Below are 15,369 nucleotides of genomic sequence, written 5' to 3' on the forward strand. Positions count from 1 at the left end.
CCCAAATAGCGGTGTGTGGGTGTGTGTGTGTCCCTCGCAAGTTATATCCATCTGCAGCGATTTCAGAGTTGGCTTCTCGTTCCAATCCCGTTGCAGCCACTAATACCGCTCAGTCTCATCTCCCTTCTACTGTGGGGATAACACGGACCTCCTGCCTTACAGTGCTGTTGCATGTATGACACAGACGGCATGTGAAAGCCTACTGCTCAGGGTGATTTTTATTACTCCTGTAAACACTAATTATCGCAACAGCTAAAGTCTGACCAAGATGAGGATGAGGAACTGCACCTCTCCAAATGATGGGAAGAACACGAAGACAGTCACTGCTGCACACACATAATAATAATAATAATTCAGCCATAGTGTTAGTAGTAAGAACGGCAAGTTTTTTATATAAATATAGCGCAGGCACCTCTGGGAAATCCTTAAAGTTTTAGGTGGTCAATTGACAAAATAATGCTGCTAATCAAACTTCCGCTTTACTTCCAACCCAGACTAGAGATACGCAGGGATGTTGCACGAATGACATAGCATAGTGGGGGGGGGGTGTTGCTGAATCCAGCCAGTGGCGTAGCGTGGGGGGTGCAGGGGGGGCCGGCCGCACCTGGCGCAACATCTGGGGGTTAGGGTTAGGGGGCGCAAATCCACGAGTTAGGGGGCGCAAATTACTTGCCTTGCCCCGGGTTAGGGGGCGCAAATTACTTGCCTTGCCCCGGGTGCTGACAACCCACGCTACGCCGCTGAATCCAGCTAGCCCGCCATGCTTTCTTCAGAGAGCGGCCTGAGCAGCTTATATCAAGCAAGGCATGAAGAAATGGAAAGAGGCATCTCGTGCTGTTTATCTAGTAATATGGTAGACTACTCCCTTATGACGGGGATGGGTGGGGAAGGTTTTCTGCAACACCAGGCTAGGACTTTCCATTAATTTTAAACCTCCTTGCTTTGATGGGTGTCACACTGTGCCCACTGCAGCTTACTGGCAAGTGTCCATAGGACTCCAGCCTCTGGGACCCAGAGCAGAGAAAGCTGGTTGCCCCCTTAAGCCCCTAACTGAGACCAACATTGCTCCATTGCTTCGTACTGAATTTATTTGCGATTAATTTTAAACTGGACTGGGACCGTGCCATATTCGGGATAGAAACATCACGTGCCTTGTAGCACAATCCTAGGCATGTCTAATCAGAAGTAAGCCCCGTTGGATTGAGTGGGGTTTACTTCCAAGTCTAGGATTGTAGCCAGGAAGACCTGATCGGCCTTCTTCTTCTTCCTGTACTTGGCAATGCAACCACTTCCAAGGGTCAAGCCTAAAGCATACTTCCTTGAAAGAAACCCGGTTGAAAACTGAAACACACACGTCTGTGGAAGTAAGTGGACTGAAAACAACAGGACTCCACTTCATGTGTACAGGGCAGGCGTTTTCCACAGAGAACCGAATAAGCTTCCCATAGCAGATAACTAAACGCTCGAATACTTTTCATTTATTTTTTCAGTAGCTACCATAAGGCTAATGCAATTCGGGGAATGCTGCAGCAAATGCGTAATGAAGCTGCGCGTTAGGACTGTACCCAAATCCTGCCCGCTGAGCGCCGAAGGAAAAACCTTCGTGCAGTCAATGCAGGCAAAAGCGAACGCTGTATCCTTGAACGCCTCGGCCTCACAGCTGTTGGACGGTTGGGCTATTCTCTCAGCAAAAGCGCGCAAGTTTGCTTGGAGTAATTTGACCTACGTTTTCTAAGTCCCGCTGCACTTTTGGGCTCCACAGAGAGGTGGTTGTTGTCGTTTTTATTAAAAACAAACCAACCAGCCAACAACAGGAACGTAGGAAGAAACCTGACCATGGATATTACAGTGGAATCACTTTTGTTTTATTTCGATCAATTACCGATCATTCAGTATCAATGTGCCATTAAAATATCTCCTTCTTCTTCCCCCTTTTCCCACACCCCCGCAAAAGAAAAATCATTATAAATGTCTAAATTAATTTACTTTACAAGAAATAAGTTGGAAGGAAAGTTTTGAGATTACAAGTGCACTTGCTTGATTCGAGCATTTGGGTTGGGTTTTGGCTTTTCTGTGCTTGGGGACAGGAGAGGAGAGGAAGAAAGGAAGAAAAAGACCGAGGAGGGGACGCGTACAAAATTGCTATATAGTTTTCGGTATCAAATTCCACGTGAAGGGCGAAATGGAGAAAGATGCAGCAGCAGCAGCAGCCAGCTGGGACTCGGCTTAGGGCGCCCCGGGTGCAGTAACAAATAAAATAAAACTCTCACCTAAGTACAGAAACATCATAAGGTAGCTTTAAAAAACAAACAGACTGACAAGGTCGGGCCCTTGTGAAAAAGGTGCCTGAGAAAGACCCGTGAAGGCCGGGAGGAGAGGCCGCTGGTGCCCTCGCGCGCCCGCTCTTCCAGGCATTGTCTTTGGCCAAGGAGAACCTTCAATTCGTCGGGCCTTCTGCTCCTTCTTCTAGAAGGTCCTCCTGGACTTCTGTCTTGGCCTCCTCTCCTTCCTTCCCCTCCTGCCTGCCGGCTGGGAACTTGTCTTTGTTGTTCTCCTTTTTCCACTTCATCCTCCTGTTCTGAAACCAGATCTTGACCTGCCTCTCCGTGAGTCCGAGGGCATGGGAGACCTCGATCCGCCTTTTCCTGGTCAGGTAGGGGTTAAAAAGGAACTCCTTCTCCAGCTCGAGAGTCTGGAAGCGGCTGTAGGTCTGTCTCCCTCTCCGCCTACCAGGAGCTGCTATTTGAGACGAAACAAAAAAGCACAGCGTTTCTTTAAAACGAAACGAAACCCCACAAATAAACTGAAAACAAGTAGGACTCCCCCCACCCCGCGCGCACACGACGCGTATTTAGAGATCTGGAGAACATCCTAAACTGGTTTACTGGGAAATAAGTCCCACGGGGGTCTTCGTGACGCCCTAGGGAATAAATGTCATCTAACTCCGTGGGATGTGCTTTCTACTGCATGACCAGAGGCTGAGGCAAGTCTATTCGATCCAGCTGTATTCCAGCGAACAAATTTAGCGCAGGCACGTTTATCCAGAAATAAATCCCACTGCACTCAGCCGGGCTTCCTCTCCAGGGAGGAGGTTGAGGAATCCCCTTTAAATCAAAGTACTCCGAGTTATCTGGTCTAGGGTTGTTTGCCTCGCTTGCGCTTAACGCGCCACAGCAGCACCTCCCTGAAAGGAGACGACTTCTAAAGACTGGTCGAATTATTTGTTTGTTTGTTTCATCCCACGATTCATAACATTTGTGGCTTAACGGCCTCCAGTCCGTGGTGGGGTTGATTATCGGAGGGGGTGGAGGGAATCGTGGAAAGTGTGCTGGAACCTGGAAGTTATAACAGCACCGCAATAATTGCATGTCAATTATAGGAGAGAGAGAGAGAGAGAGAGAAAGAGAGAGAGAGAGAGAGAGAGAAAGAAAGAAAGAAAGAAAGAAAGAAAGAAAGAAAGAAAGAGAAAAGCGGGGATCTGAATTTAGGGATAGATGCTGGGTTGTAATTTGTTTTGGAGAGGAAAGGCTTGAGACGCACAGAGGGAAAATGGGGCTGCTGTAACAAAGGTAGGAGAGGAAAGAAAGAAAGAGAAGAACGAGAAGAAAGAAAGCAGGCAGCGACTGGGTTGCCGCGGCGCCAAAGGCAAAGGGAAGCGGGGGTTTCGCTCGCGTCCAACCTTGTGGTCTCATCCAGGGGAACATTGGAGAAGGAGACGCGCCCTGATTTAAGTGCTCTGGGTCCTCGCCAATATTAGCACTGGACGATTTACAGTCAGGATACTGGACCAGCTCGGCCTCTTGGTGTGTCGTAAAAATCGGCTGTCTCTGTAAGTTATCGTATCCGTAAAACTTGGCAGGCTCTCCCGGACAAGGCAGGCCGGCGCAGGGGCCCTGCGGGGCCAGAGGAGGCGGCGGCGGCTGGTGGTGGTGGTAGGCTGAGGGGCTTCCTCCGGCTAGGTGCCCGTGGTGCCCGTGGTGCTGCTGGTGATGGTAGTATTCCGGGCCGCTGCCGCCCGAGCCAGGCCCAGGTGGGGGCTGCGGAGGGGGGAAGCCCGAGGTGGCGGCGGCGGCGGCGGCCGCTGCAGCAGCGCTGTTCCCGTAGAGCAGGGCGGCCGCGGCTGCAGCGGGCGCAAAGTGACAGTCGTAGTAAGCGGGATTGATGGGCTGCTCGCCCCCTCCTCCTGCTGCTGCTGCTCCTGCCGCCGCAGCTGCCGCCGCCGCCGCCGCCGCCGCTTTGTACTTGGAGTAGAGCGGATTGACGAAGTAGGAGCTCATCGGAGGGCGGCGGCAGGGGGGGCGGCGAGCGAAGGCGCCACCACCAGCAGCTGCAGGAGAAGGAGGAGCAGCAGCAGCAGCAGCAGCAGCAGCAGGGCCAGCCGAAGCCCACGAACCACTGCCTCGCTACTCCTTCCTTACTCCTACTTTACTCAGCCGGCCCGCCGACGCTGCCCCTGCCACCACTGCGGACGGCAGCGCTGGTGAGGTCCGGAGCTGGGATCTAATCGCTGCCCGACTGACTGACCTGCCTCACTGCTTTTACTATTTCCTATTAGGCACACACAGGCAGCTCCGCCGCCGCCGCCGCCGCCGCCGCAGCCACACACTCACATGGGCCGGAGTTCAGGGCAAGGCAGGAGAGCCTGTTGGCTTCGGTTTACACTCACCTCCCGGAGGCAGAAAACGAGCCCCGGGAAATAAATAAATAACAGCGCAGCAGCCCCATGCAGCCATCCATGCAGCCGAAGCTTGCCCCACCGGCTGTTCAGGCAAGCGGCCTCTTTTTCTTTCTTTCTTTCTTTTTCTTTCTTCCTTTCTTCCTTCCTCCTTTTCTTTCTCTCCCCACCCCCACCCGCTTCAGCCTCCACACCCGCAGCCCTATGCATATTTTCTCGAAAACTCACCAAGCAGAAAGAAAGTAGGAGAGATCAGGGTGAGATAAAGTGCAAGCACTGGGCTGTTGGATGGAGAGGCCTAGTGGAGTCCAGCTTGGGGTGGAGGAAAAAGATGTGATTTGGCTGGTTTGGTGACAACCCCTGCTGTAAGTTCTACTTTTATTTTTATTTTTAAACTGAGACTATTTTTAGGCCAAGCCTTGAAGCATACCCTCCAACATTTCTCCGATGAAAATAGGGACTATTTTATTTTATTTTATTTTATTTTATTTTATTTTATTTTATTTTATTTTATTTTATTTTATTTTATTTTTACCCTGCCCATCTGACTGCTGCTTTAGGAGGCTTCCAACATACATTATATAAAAGCATAATAAAACGTTGAACACTGAACAACTTCCCTATGCAGGGCTGTTTTCAGATGTCTTCTAAAAGTTCTATAGTTACCTTACTTATCTCCCTGGCTGGGGGAGGGGTGGTGTCGCATAAGCTATCATTAGATCCTTAGAGCCCTGAGACATGAAAACATCATAAAGGAGGACACGTGTCTCTGGACGTGTACAGAGTTTTGACCCAACTTCCACACACACCAGAGCTTCCACTTCCGGGATCAAAGGGCATGGCTTTTAGGCAAGCCCTGAGCAGTGGGGCCGCTTCCTCACCCCCATAAACCCATTATCCACCGGCACTGGAGGAGTGGGTGTCCTTCCTGCGCTCAAATCCAATGGTATTGGTAAAGTCCAGGCCCAGAAGGTCATAAACCATCAAAGGCTGGAGGGGGCAAGGGCAGGGGGAGGCCCAGGCAAAGGGGGAGATGCTGGGCAGCAAAACTAGGCGAAATCAATGGGTGTTTTGCCATTGATCTCAATGCAATGTGGATTTCCATTAGACAAGCAAGTAAATAAGTAAATATAAGTAAAATAAATGAGGCTGGGAGAAGCAAGCTCAGGCCAGCAGGCCGGTTTCAAACGCGGTGCCCATTTACCCTTGACGCACTGCGCGCCTGGCTGCAGATCCCGGATTAATTGATACTTAATGGAAGTCATGTCCATGAATATGCTTTCCATCATTTCACCCTTGGTGGACGTCATTAGCCAAGCCAAGCCGAGCGAGGGAGAGTGGCGGGTGGATGGTAGTGAGTGAGTGAGCGAGTATGGGGAGCAGTACCGGCGAGCGCTAGCATAGCTGGCGGGGCCGGAATCCAAAATAAATGAATATTTTCCGAAGTGGAAGGGACGCAGAGAGGGAAGAGGCCGAGGAGAAGGACAGCAGCAGCAGGATCGCGCAGTAGCCTTTCCCCAACTCCCTGGATAGTACAGGCCGCTGCCCGCATTTAAGCGCCTTCCTTTCCAGAGCAGGAGGCCGAAATTTTGGCCAAGGCTGGCTCCTCTTTTCTTGGTTTTGGGGAGCCACCCCAGAAGGTCGTGTGGGACTTTCCTGTTTTTCCCTGATGCTTGGGGTGGACCGAGGAGTCCTGCCTGTTAGATCCGAGGCAGGAATTCGAATACACACGACCTTTCTTTTCGGGGCAGTTTCCCTGTGGTTAGAACCAAAGCGGCTGAACAGGGGTAGCCCCGTGTGGAATGCAATCGTGTGGACAGATTCCAAGATACGGTCGCGTTTGCCCTCATTATTTTAGGAAGGGGGAAAGGGACGGGGCGGAGGCCATTATTATTATTATTATTATTATTATTATTATTATTAACCACACACTTCTTTATCTCACAAAATAAATGCCATTGCGTTCTGGACTCACTGCAAAACTAAACTAATAATAAATTATATGGGTGAAATAGTGTACAGAGCCGGACAGAGAAGCGTGAGAAGACAGAGACGAAGGTCTGGTGTGAGTTCAATAAAATTATTGTGGTTACATGACATGTCTCTTTGTCGTTGTCCTTTCACAAGAAGTTGTCCTCTTTTTTTTCCTTTTTTTCTTTTTACAAATACTAGCATCTATCCCCCGACCGCCACGTTTATTCACGTAACCCAGCCGCATAAAATGTACGCTGTGTAGTTTCCATTTTGCGTTTCCCTTTTGTAGTTTTATGTTGTGAACCGCCCTGTGATCTTCGGGTGAAAGGCGGTATACACATTTTATTAATAATAATGATTAAAATGTACAGCATTTAACTTTAATAACAAAAGACATGGGGTGGGGAAAAGAAAATTCCACAATAATTTAAGGACTCGAGCATTGGAGTGTAACTTGGGAGACGCGAGAAGAAGAAGAGCGTTTTGAGGAAGCTTCTCCATCCAGTTGTGTTGAGGAAAGAAGGTTGCAGTAATGCTGAATCACTGCTGTGGTGGAGCTTAGATCAACCAAACTCTGCTACTTACGCTGTGAAAATACGTTCCCGTCTATGCAATAAAACAGGCACCCTACTGATACAGATGGAATCATTTTTATCTGCAGAAATAGATCCGGGCCTTATAAGCTTTTCTCCAGCGTTGACAGTGTAGAGTTCGCTCGAGTGGAGTTACAGTACCTGGTCTCTTGAGCTGTTGCAACTATTTCAGATTCATCAGAGCGAATGTTGAAGCGCGGAATGAAAGACCAAATCCAGCGCTTTCTTAGCGTGGTCTCTTGGGATACAGGGAGGTCCAAATTCTCCAGTGAATTCATTTTCTCCTATTGACTTTCTATAGTCTAAAGAAACCCCCTTTCTGTTTATTAAGCATATCTGATAACACCCTTTTGAGATGTTTTGTTAAGATGCATAACTGTGCGCGCATCTTTTTAGATTCTGAAATCCTACCTAGGGGGTAGGAGGGATGGATGTGTGCGTGGGAGGAAATCAAATACAAGTTTAATGGCAATGCAATGGAAAACCCTTTCGTCGCAGCTGAGTTTCTTTTAGAAAAAGAGAGGTCCCATGTACGTTTCCACGTCGAAAGAGCGGCCTCCTCATCGTTTCTCTTCTTCCCTTGTGCAGTTCTTAAACCTAATCCGAATCTATATTTCCTGGGTTTGAAAAAGGAGGGTAAGAACAGACGAGAAATATACTAGAATACTTTCCTGGATTTAGAATACTTTCTGGTGGTAGTTAGAATAACAATCAGAAAACAAGCTGCGGCCGTAAGATGTTCGATCAGCATTAATTCTTCCTTTTTTGTAAAACGTGCTTTCTATACGCATACATATTTATAATTGAAATGAGGTGTTCTCGTCGAACTTTTTGTAGAAATTCTAATCATAAAAAGAATGAATTGATTTCGCCTGTAGACACAAATAGCCCCCCGCGCGCTTTTATTTTACATGCCCATACTCTGCAGAAATTAAATTTGGTGTCACTGGCAAATTTATACGGGTGGATACTTTTTCAGGGGCTGACTGCGTACATCTCGCCACTTAATTAGTTAGATCATAGTAAAGGACGGTCATGTTCGTTTATTTTTAGCTACAAACACAAAATTCATTGATTAAAAGAAACAGCCTGTACATATTTTAAATAAACAAATAATCCTGGCCGAATACAGAAAATTATCAGAATATGGAGCAACACCGCCCTCTAGTGGTGAGATGAAATCTTGTTCGACAACCGGGTTGACGCCACATGTTTATGCTTTTTCTACGATGAATGTGAAAGAAAGATATTTGCAAGGGACACTTGGTTGTTGTTTCTAATAAAATATTTCTTTTTCGTTGGCTAAAGACGATTAAAGTCATGCAAAAAAAAAAAATTCAAAGGAGCGTCCAATTGTTACAAAGAATGAGAAATATCCTTCATATTTACAAGTGAGAAGGGGTATATGCCAAGTCCTATATCTTGAATGACGGGGAAATGTTTACAATGACTACACAATGCTGCCTTTTGTTATCAAGAGCACAGGACTTTAATCATAGGGATTTTGCTTAACCAAAGAAACGACTTCTTTATGCCTAATGAAGTTAGATTAAGTGAAAACACGAACGAGGAAGCACGTTACTGTTCCAGTGCAGTTTGCATAAAACCAAACCTCCCGTTTCTGCTTCGTCTGTTTCTGTTCTATGCTTCGATTTCAAGCTCAGAAACCTTCCTGCCTTGAACTTGCTTATGTCATTTTATTTCTCCCTTTCCCCATCGGAGAGCTGGTCAGTTTCGGCTTGCGCACTTACACTTGGAATCATAACAACATCCACGTTTCTGTTTTATTGTGACACTCAACATATCCAAAAAAGAAACGGACTCAAGCAAATGTTACTCGGCTTATTGGAAGCGGAGGGCTAGTGGTTTGGGGATGGCAGCGTTTCCATGTTTCCAAGCAGATCCAGCTACATAGCTGGGCTGCAATGGCATTTTGAAATAAATAAACGTGGACTTGGGTTCAAACCTCGGCAAGTTTAGATTCGGTCCCGTTCCAGCCAAGGTGGACCTTCCCCAACGCTAAAGTCTCGCCCGTTTCAAGTTCTATGTATTGCCCTAACCTTTACGGGTGTTGTTGCTCTTGCACTTTTTGCACACCAAGATCTTCGTCTTTTTTGTTTTTTGTTTTCAAAGGAACCCCTGACTTTCTAATATATGGCTACTTCCAGGTCCACTGGCATACCCAGCCGAATTGGTCTTAATCTCCTCACTTTTCAGACTTCAGCGGCGTCCAAACTGCTGTCTCGCCCAGCCGGGGTGACATATCGAAATTTATAGTACGGATTTTAAGACCTGGTTTTGTCTGCATCGGTGTTCTGTCCTAACAAACGCAAACATCAAAATAAGATGGTCTCAAAGAGAGAAAAGCGCCATCGCATATCGTAAACTCATTAGGTCCAGACGTCTAGCCTTCTCAATGGTTTTATTACGCCTCGGTTCTTCCTGTTTTAAAAAGAATTATAGGTATAGGGTTGACAATGAATGGGGAAGCAAGGCAACACCTTTTCCTAGGCCTTAATCGCTGTGGGTCTTTCTGAGGGGAAGGGGGAAGTGATAGCATCTACAGACCCCCAGGTCTCGGTGCCTGTTTCCCTTCACCTTAAATCTTCTTTCAAATGGCTTGAGAGGCCATGTTTTCCTCGAGACGCTTAATTAAAATGGTGTCGCACACCAGAACAACGCTCCTCTCCTTCTCTAAAATATCCCAGAAGCCTGCCGCCCACACCTCAATTGCATTGTGTGTGTGTTGGTGTATTTAAATACAATGTACATACATGATTCAGCTAAAGTTTAACACTTGGACATTCCATTTATTTCCATCGACGAGTTATGCATGTGCTGAAATCTCTACATCAGGGTGGCTTCAAAGTCCTTATCAGAAATTCACATATGCACACACACACACATACAACGCGCATATATCTGGTGATATGTGCCGATAACCGTATGATCGAAAAGGACGTACATACTAAAGCAGCTCTTGACAAATACCGACAGAGCTGATCATCATGTCTATCAAGTGTCTTTAAAGGTCCAAGAATTTGAATGAGCGACATGGCGTCATAATTATGAACTAACTTCAGTCTTATTTCCTTACAGATCCCCACCCCCACCCCTGAAATTGCTACATGAACTTTTCGGGGGTTTTGGGGGGGGGTTGGTTATGTTCCGGATTTATTTTTTTAAGAAAGGCTACGAAGCTTGCGCCACGCACCGCCATCAAGTAGGTGCGTCCACCACTCACAATTGCAACCAGGAAATATTCTCAGAAAAGAAGGTCGTAGAGGCTATGAACCCGGGGCAAACGCTCTCGACCTGTCTTAGGATGTATCTCCGCATATTTAGATCGTGGCTTAAAGACCAGCTCTTTTGCTCGGTTGCTGGCAGAGGTGGGGGGCGGGGAGAGAGATTTGGGAGCAAGTCAGGTTCAAATAGAAAATATATCTAGGAGGAGTGGGGAAGGGAAGGAAGCAGGGCGGGCGGGGGTCATGCAGGCCTGCTCTGTACTATCTGTTACACAGTTGACCTGCTGAAACCCTTCCTTCATGTCCACGATTTGTATAATAATATTCAGGAGTGGAGAATGATGAACCTGTGTCGATGGAGACCGCCTGCCTCTCTAGGAACAGAGGAAGCCTCCCTTCGTCTGCAAATGGCTTCCTGCGGGTTATATGCGAGGCATCTTTATTACAGAGAGTGCAGAAAGACTGGGGTTTTCTTTTTTTCTTCTCTCTCTCTCTCTCTCTCTCTCTTTGGAGGGGGCGGCAGTTTCGTTTATAGTCAAGCGCTGTCTGTTTATTTCCACTTTGCAGAGAGAAGTCAAAGGCAAACCGCGGGCGCGTTTGCACGCACATTACATCTTATTCCCCAGCACACGCAAACCCCCATCTTCCCAGTCAATTTATTATTATTATTACTGTTGTTTCACCAGCTCAGCCTTTATTATAATAACCTATGACAATTACATTATTATTATTATTATTTTAAAAATTAAGTCCTTAGGTAGAGTTCCAGGCCTCGGGCAATGGGGACGGGTGCTCAGAACTGTTAAGCCGCGGGGTCTGTGGAAGTTAATACTGTTTCAAGTACCGCTTTTAATACAGTGCACTGGAGAGGATGAAACGGGCAGCCAGGGGGGAGATAATAAAAAATATTTTATATAGATTTTTTAAAAAAAACATTTCACAGCCTTGATCTGGCAAGACTCTTGCTAAGCATAACCTGCAGAAGGAAAGCGATGCACAGGGTCTGGAGTCCCCCCTCCCCCCTCCCCGCTTTTCCTTTTTGGAAAGTCCAAGGTAAACGCACTATTGCCATCAAGGTAATCCTCGCTGTCATTCAATATTATCGTCTTCATCGTCGCCTTTGCCCCTTGGAAACGCGACTGTCCCCCCTTCTTACAACCCCGCCACCCTCTCTCTCTCTCTTTCTCTAGTCTAGGGTCACTTGGAAGTAGCATGTCAAACATTTAGTATTTAGTATTTAGATAAATCCCGCCCCCCCCAAAAAAAAACCCTAACGTGCACTCACAATATCTTAAAACCAAACTGGAGGCGCGGGGAAAGAAGCAACTTTTACCAAATACATTCTCCACACCCAGCCCTTTCCTTTCCAAAATACCTGACATCGACCACATTACTGCTATCTAAAGAATAAACCCACCAGTTCAATAGGAAGTTTCGAGCCAGTGGACCTGGCAACATAATAATATTAATAATGACAATGACAATAATTAATATCGATACTTTTGTGTGTATCTTCATAGAAAGCCCAGCACATTTCCACAAACGCACGCGCACACACCCTCAAGGCGCTAGTCCCCTTTATTCCCTTTTTCCTTGTTCATCTTTTTCATTTTCATTCTTCGGTTCTGAAACCATATTTTAACCTGTCTCTCGGTCAGGTTTAAAATCCTAGCCACTTCGTAACGGCGGTCGCGGGTGAGGTACATATTAAAGAGGAATTCCTTTTCCAGTTCCAGAGTTTGGAATTTTGTGTAAGGGCAACGCTTTTTCCTGGTGGAACGAGCGTGAATCCAGTTCGCGGCGGGATTATCTGGAGAAGGGAGAGCAAGAAGGGGTGGGGGGGAGAGAGAAGGTCAGGGTTCGGAGGGAGAAGAAGGGCAGGCATTGAAGTAGGGGAGAGGGTTGGGGAGGGGAGAAAGGTCGTTAAATTAATTTAACGGAGGATGCCTGCTCTTTTCACAATTGAGGAGGAATTATCATAAAACCTTGAATGGCCCGGTCTGTTTACTGTACAAATGATGTCTTCTTGATGGCCGTAGGTGGTTATGGGGAGCCTTTTTTATGGCTGCTTGTTGCCGCTTGCGCTCGAGTAGGCGTCTAGACGTTTTTATAGGTTAGTAAAACTATCGGTTTTGCACATTGGAGCCTTACAGGTTGGGGCAATAAATCAAAGCGGGTGCAATTTCTTTTCTTTCTCTCTCTGGCTCGGATTTTTTTTTATTTTTTTTTAAACTTACTTGGGTCAAGTTGCTGCTGAGACTTCTCCTCCTTCAGATCGCTGCTGGGGCTAGCATTGCGGCTGCAACCAGACGCTGGCTTGGCCGGGGTGGCGGTACTGCCGTTGCTGCTGCTGCTGGTGGTGATATTGCTGGTGGCTGCAGCTACGGCGGCCGCAACCGGGTGAGAAGAACCGTTGCTCACTGTTGCTGCCGCCGCCGCCGCCGCCTTCTCGCGGGGCTCTGCCAGGAAGGAATTGCACGTGTACTCGGGCCCATTGACCCCCGAGGGCTCCCTAGACGGCGCGCACTCAGTTCTTTTGGAAGGAGAATCGGCGCTGCAAGACGAGGAGGAAGAGGAAGAGGAGACGGTGGCAGAGGAGGAGGAAGGAGAGGGCCCCACCGGACCGGTGGTGGTGGCGGCGGCGGCGGCTGCCCTGCTCTCCGGCTTGACGATCCCGTAGTGGCGCGCGCTGGAGGAGCCACCGCCGGCGCCGTTGGAGGCGATGCTGGTCGTCGCCGCTGCAGCAGCAGCAGCAGCAGCAGCAGCCGCGGCACTAGCGGCGGAGACGTTGCTGTTGCCTCCGCCGCCGTTGCCGGGGCTGCTGGGGAAAGAGGCGAAGGGCTCAATCCAGGTGCGCACGTATCTGCCTCCGCCGCCTCCGCCGCCCTCGCCCGGTCCGCCTAAGTGCGGCTGGGGCATGTAAGGGTGGTAAATGCCGGGCATGGGCGCCGGAGGCTGAGGGTGCACGGCGGGCCACGAGGCTGGGAAGACGGCCGACTTGGGCGCGAAGCTGCAGGAGGAGAAATCCGAGCCCTCGGCCACCACACCTGAGGATGGCCTGGGGGTCGCATGGTGACCTCCCTGCAGGAACCGGGCAGCCCCGCCGACGCCGCCGACGCCTCCTCCTGCTCCTCCGACGCCGCCACCGTACACCTCCTCGCTGTCGTGGCCTATGAGGGAATCGACATAGTAGTTACTGAGGGTGCCGCCGGTCGACATTTTTGGGAGGCTCCCTCCGTAGCAGGGCATATGATGGGGGGAAGGCAAAAAAGGTTACTCTGTTAACTGTAGATGATCGCCCGGCCCGGAGAACAATCGTAGTATTTTGCAGGCGGCCAGGCTCAGCCATTGGTCCCTCCGCCCACGTGATCATATTTACCAATACTCCAAGTAAATCAATCCGCTAAACTGAAGGGGTTGCTGTGATTCAAGCGGAGGTGGTGGTGGGGAAAGAAGGGAGAAGGAAAAAGGAAAAACCCAAGAAGGCAACAAGCTAAGACAACAACCTCCTCCCGCCTTAAAACAAAACTAAAAAAACAAACAAAAACCCCTCATTCCCATCCTCTAAGGAAAACACTAGTCTCCAAAACGTGTAATTGTATACAGGCAGAGAGAGAGAGAAAATCCTTCCACTCTCTTGCCTTAGCCTTAGCAGGACTCCAAGCGGGCGTGGCGCGCTACTAGCAGAAGCAAGTTCGGGGACTATTTGTTCGCCTCCTTTGAGAGGTTCCTGCCATTCATTCCGCTGCCATCAGCCTCAAGCACGGAAGTTCTGCGAAGGCTTGGCTTGTCCTTGTCTTTGGAAGCTGCCGAGGAAAACCCCCATTGAAATCATAAGAAGAGAGAGAGAGAGGGAGATGGGGAGGGGTTGGGAGCCCAGTGAGATCCCCGCCTGTGAAAACAAACCCTGCCAAAAACTGAGAGTGTGTAACGACTCCTCATAAAACAGGGAAATGTTACAGTAAAAAAAAAAAAAAAGCGCAACAATGCAGGAGAGGGCCACTTTTCCAGAGCAGCTCTTGGTGTCGTTTCCTTTAAAAGGAAAAAAAAAGGAAAAACAGCAACACAGGGGCAGAATTGAATGATTGAAAAGAGAGAGAGAGAGAGAGAGAGAGAGAGAGAGAGAAAGGAAGGAAGGAAAGAGCTGCCCATTGTGTTGTTTTAAAACAGGTGGAAGACCTCTCCGCAATGATTTTATGCCTTTCAATAAAAATTTTATGAGGTGCATTTGATTATAGATTAATGTGTCCCTCTAATAAAATGGACTGATGGCACACGAGGAAAAAAAAATCCTAATCTCTCTCTCTTTCTTTCTCTCCCTCAACACCAGTCTTTACTACAGTTTTCAAACTTTGGATTCAAACGGGGGCGTTGTCATTACTTCCAAGGTACTCCAGAGTTTGGGAGGCTGAAATGCACGAAATAATGAATGAATGAGCCCCGAAACGCCGCAGCCCCTTGGACAAGATCTCATTGTAAATGGAGCCCGCTTTGCAAACATTCTGTGAGAAAGACAAACTCGAGGCACGAGTGGCTAGAACTTATTCCCCCACCTCAACACCTTCCATTCCTTAATTTTATTTCCTGGATATTTCCTAGTAAGCACAAACTCCTCCTCCGCCAACCCCCACCCCACTCCCGCACCATAGAAGTCAAGGAGATTCAATCTGGTTCAACCACCTTTATTATTTACTATCAGAGACTGAGTTATCCACTGTGGGTTTTGAACCTGAAGCAAACGCTACGCCGAGGATTTCAAGCCAACTGAGCCATTTATTATCATTCCTCCTTTCCCCCCTCCTACTCCTTCTTCTTCTGTTTGATTCTGAGAAAGCCTAATATGATTGACTGAGGAGTGAACGTGCAGGGCTACTTCAAATCC

The 15,369-nt window shown here is 48.2% G+C and overlaps 2 protein-coding genes across 2 annotated transcripts; both read right to left on the minus strand.

Moving 5' to 3' along the window:
• Window positions 1-1,843: 1,843 nt before the first annotated feature.
• HOXD8 (homeobox D8) lies at window positions 1,844-4,605 on the minus strand. The gene is made up of 2 exons (XM_079982718.1): window positions 3,680-4,605; window positions 1,844-2,739 (listed from the first exon to the last, which is right to left on the minus strand). The coding sequence occupies exons 1-2, from the start codon at window positions 4,275-4,277 to the stop codon at window positions 2,438-2,440; spliced, it is 900 nt and encodes a 299-aa protein (XP_079838844.1). The 5' UTR covers window positions 4,278-4,605; the 3' UTR covers window positions 1,844-2,437.
• Window positions 4,606-8,270: 3,665 nt separating this feature from the next.
• On the minus strand, window positions 8,271-14,391 carry HOXD9 (homeobox D9). The gene is made up of 2 exons (XM_079971579.1): window positions 12,725-14,391; window positions 8,271-12,297 (listed from the first exon to the last, which is right to left on the minus strand). Exons 1-2 carry the CDS (start codon window positions 13,734-13,736, stop codon window positions 12,056-12,058), a joined length of 1,254 nt encoding a protein of 417 aa, XP_079827705.1. The 5' UTR covers window positions 13,737-14,391; the 3' UTR covers window positions 8,271-12,055.
• Window positions 14,392-15,369: the final 978 nt, after the last annotated feature.

The sequence above is a fragment of the Podarcis cretensis genome (genome assembly GCF_951804945.1).
Source record: "Podarcis cretensis genome assembly, chromosome: 1".
NCBI classification, from domain to species: domain Eukaryota; kingdom Metazoa; phylum Chordata; class Lepidosauria; order Squamata; family Lacertidae; genus Podarcis; species Podarcis cretensis.

What these genes read in the sequence shown, in the direction of transcription:
- HOXD9 (XM_079971579.1), bottom strand. Translation starts at nt 13,736, where the DNA reads ATGCCCTGCTACGGAGGGAGCCTCCCAAAAATGTCGACCGGCGGCACC. An exon ending in TCAGCAGCAACTTGACCCAA is followed by an intron (nt 12,298 to 12,724) that starts GTAAGTTTAAAA and finishes TCCCTTCTCCAG; the next exon opens with ATAATCCCGCCGCGAACTGG.
- HOXD8 (XM_079982718.1), bottom strand. Translation starts at nt 4,277, where the DNA reads ATGAGCTCCTACTTCGTCAATCCGCTCTACTCCAAGTACAAAGCGGCG. An exon ending in CCCCTGGATGAGACCACAAG is followed by an intron (nt 2,740 to 3,679) that starts GTTGGACGCGAG and finishes CGTCTCAAATAG; the next exon opens with CAGCTCCTGGTAGGCGGAGA.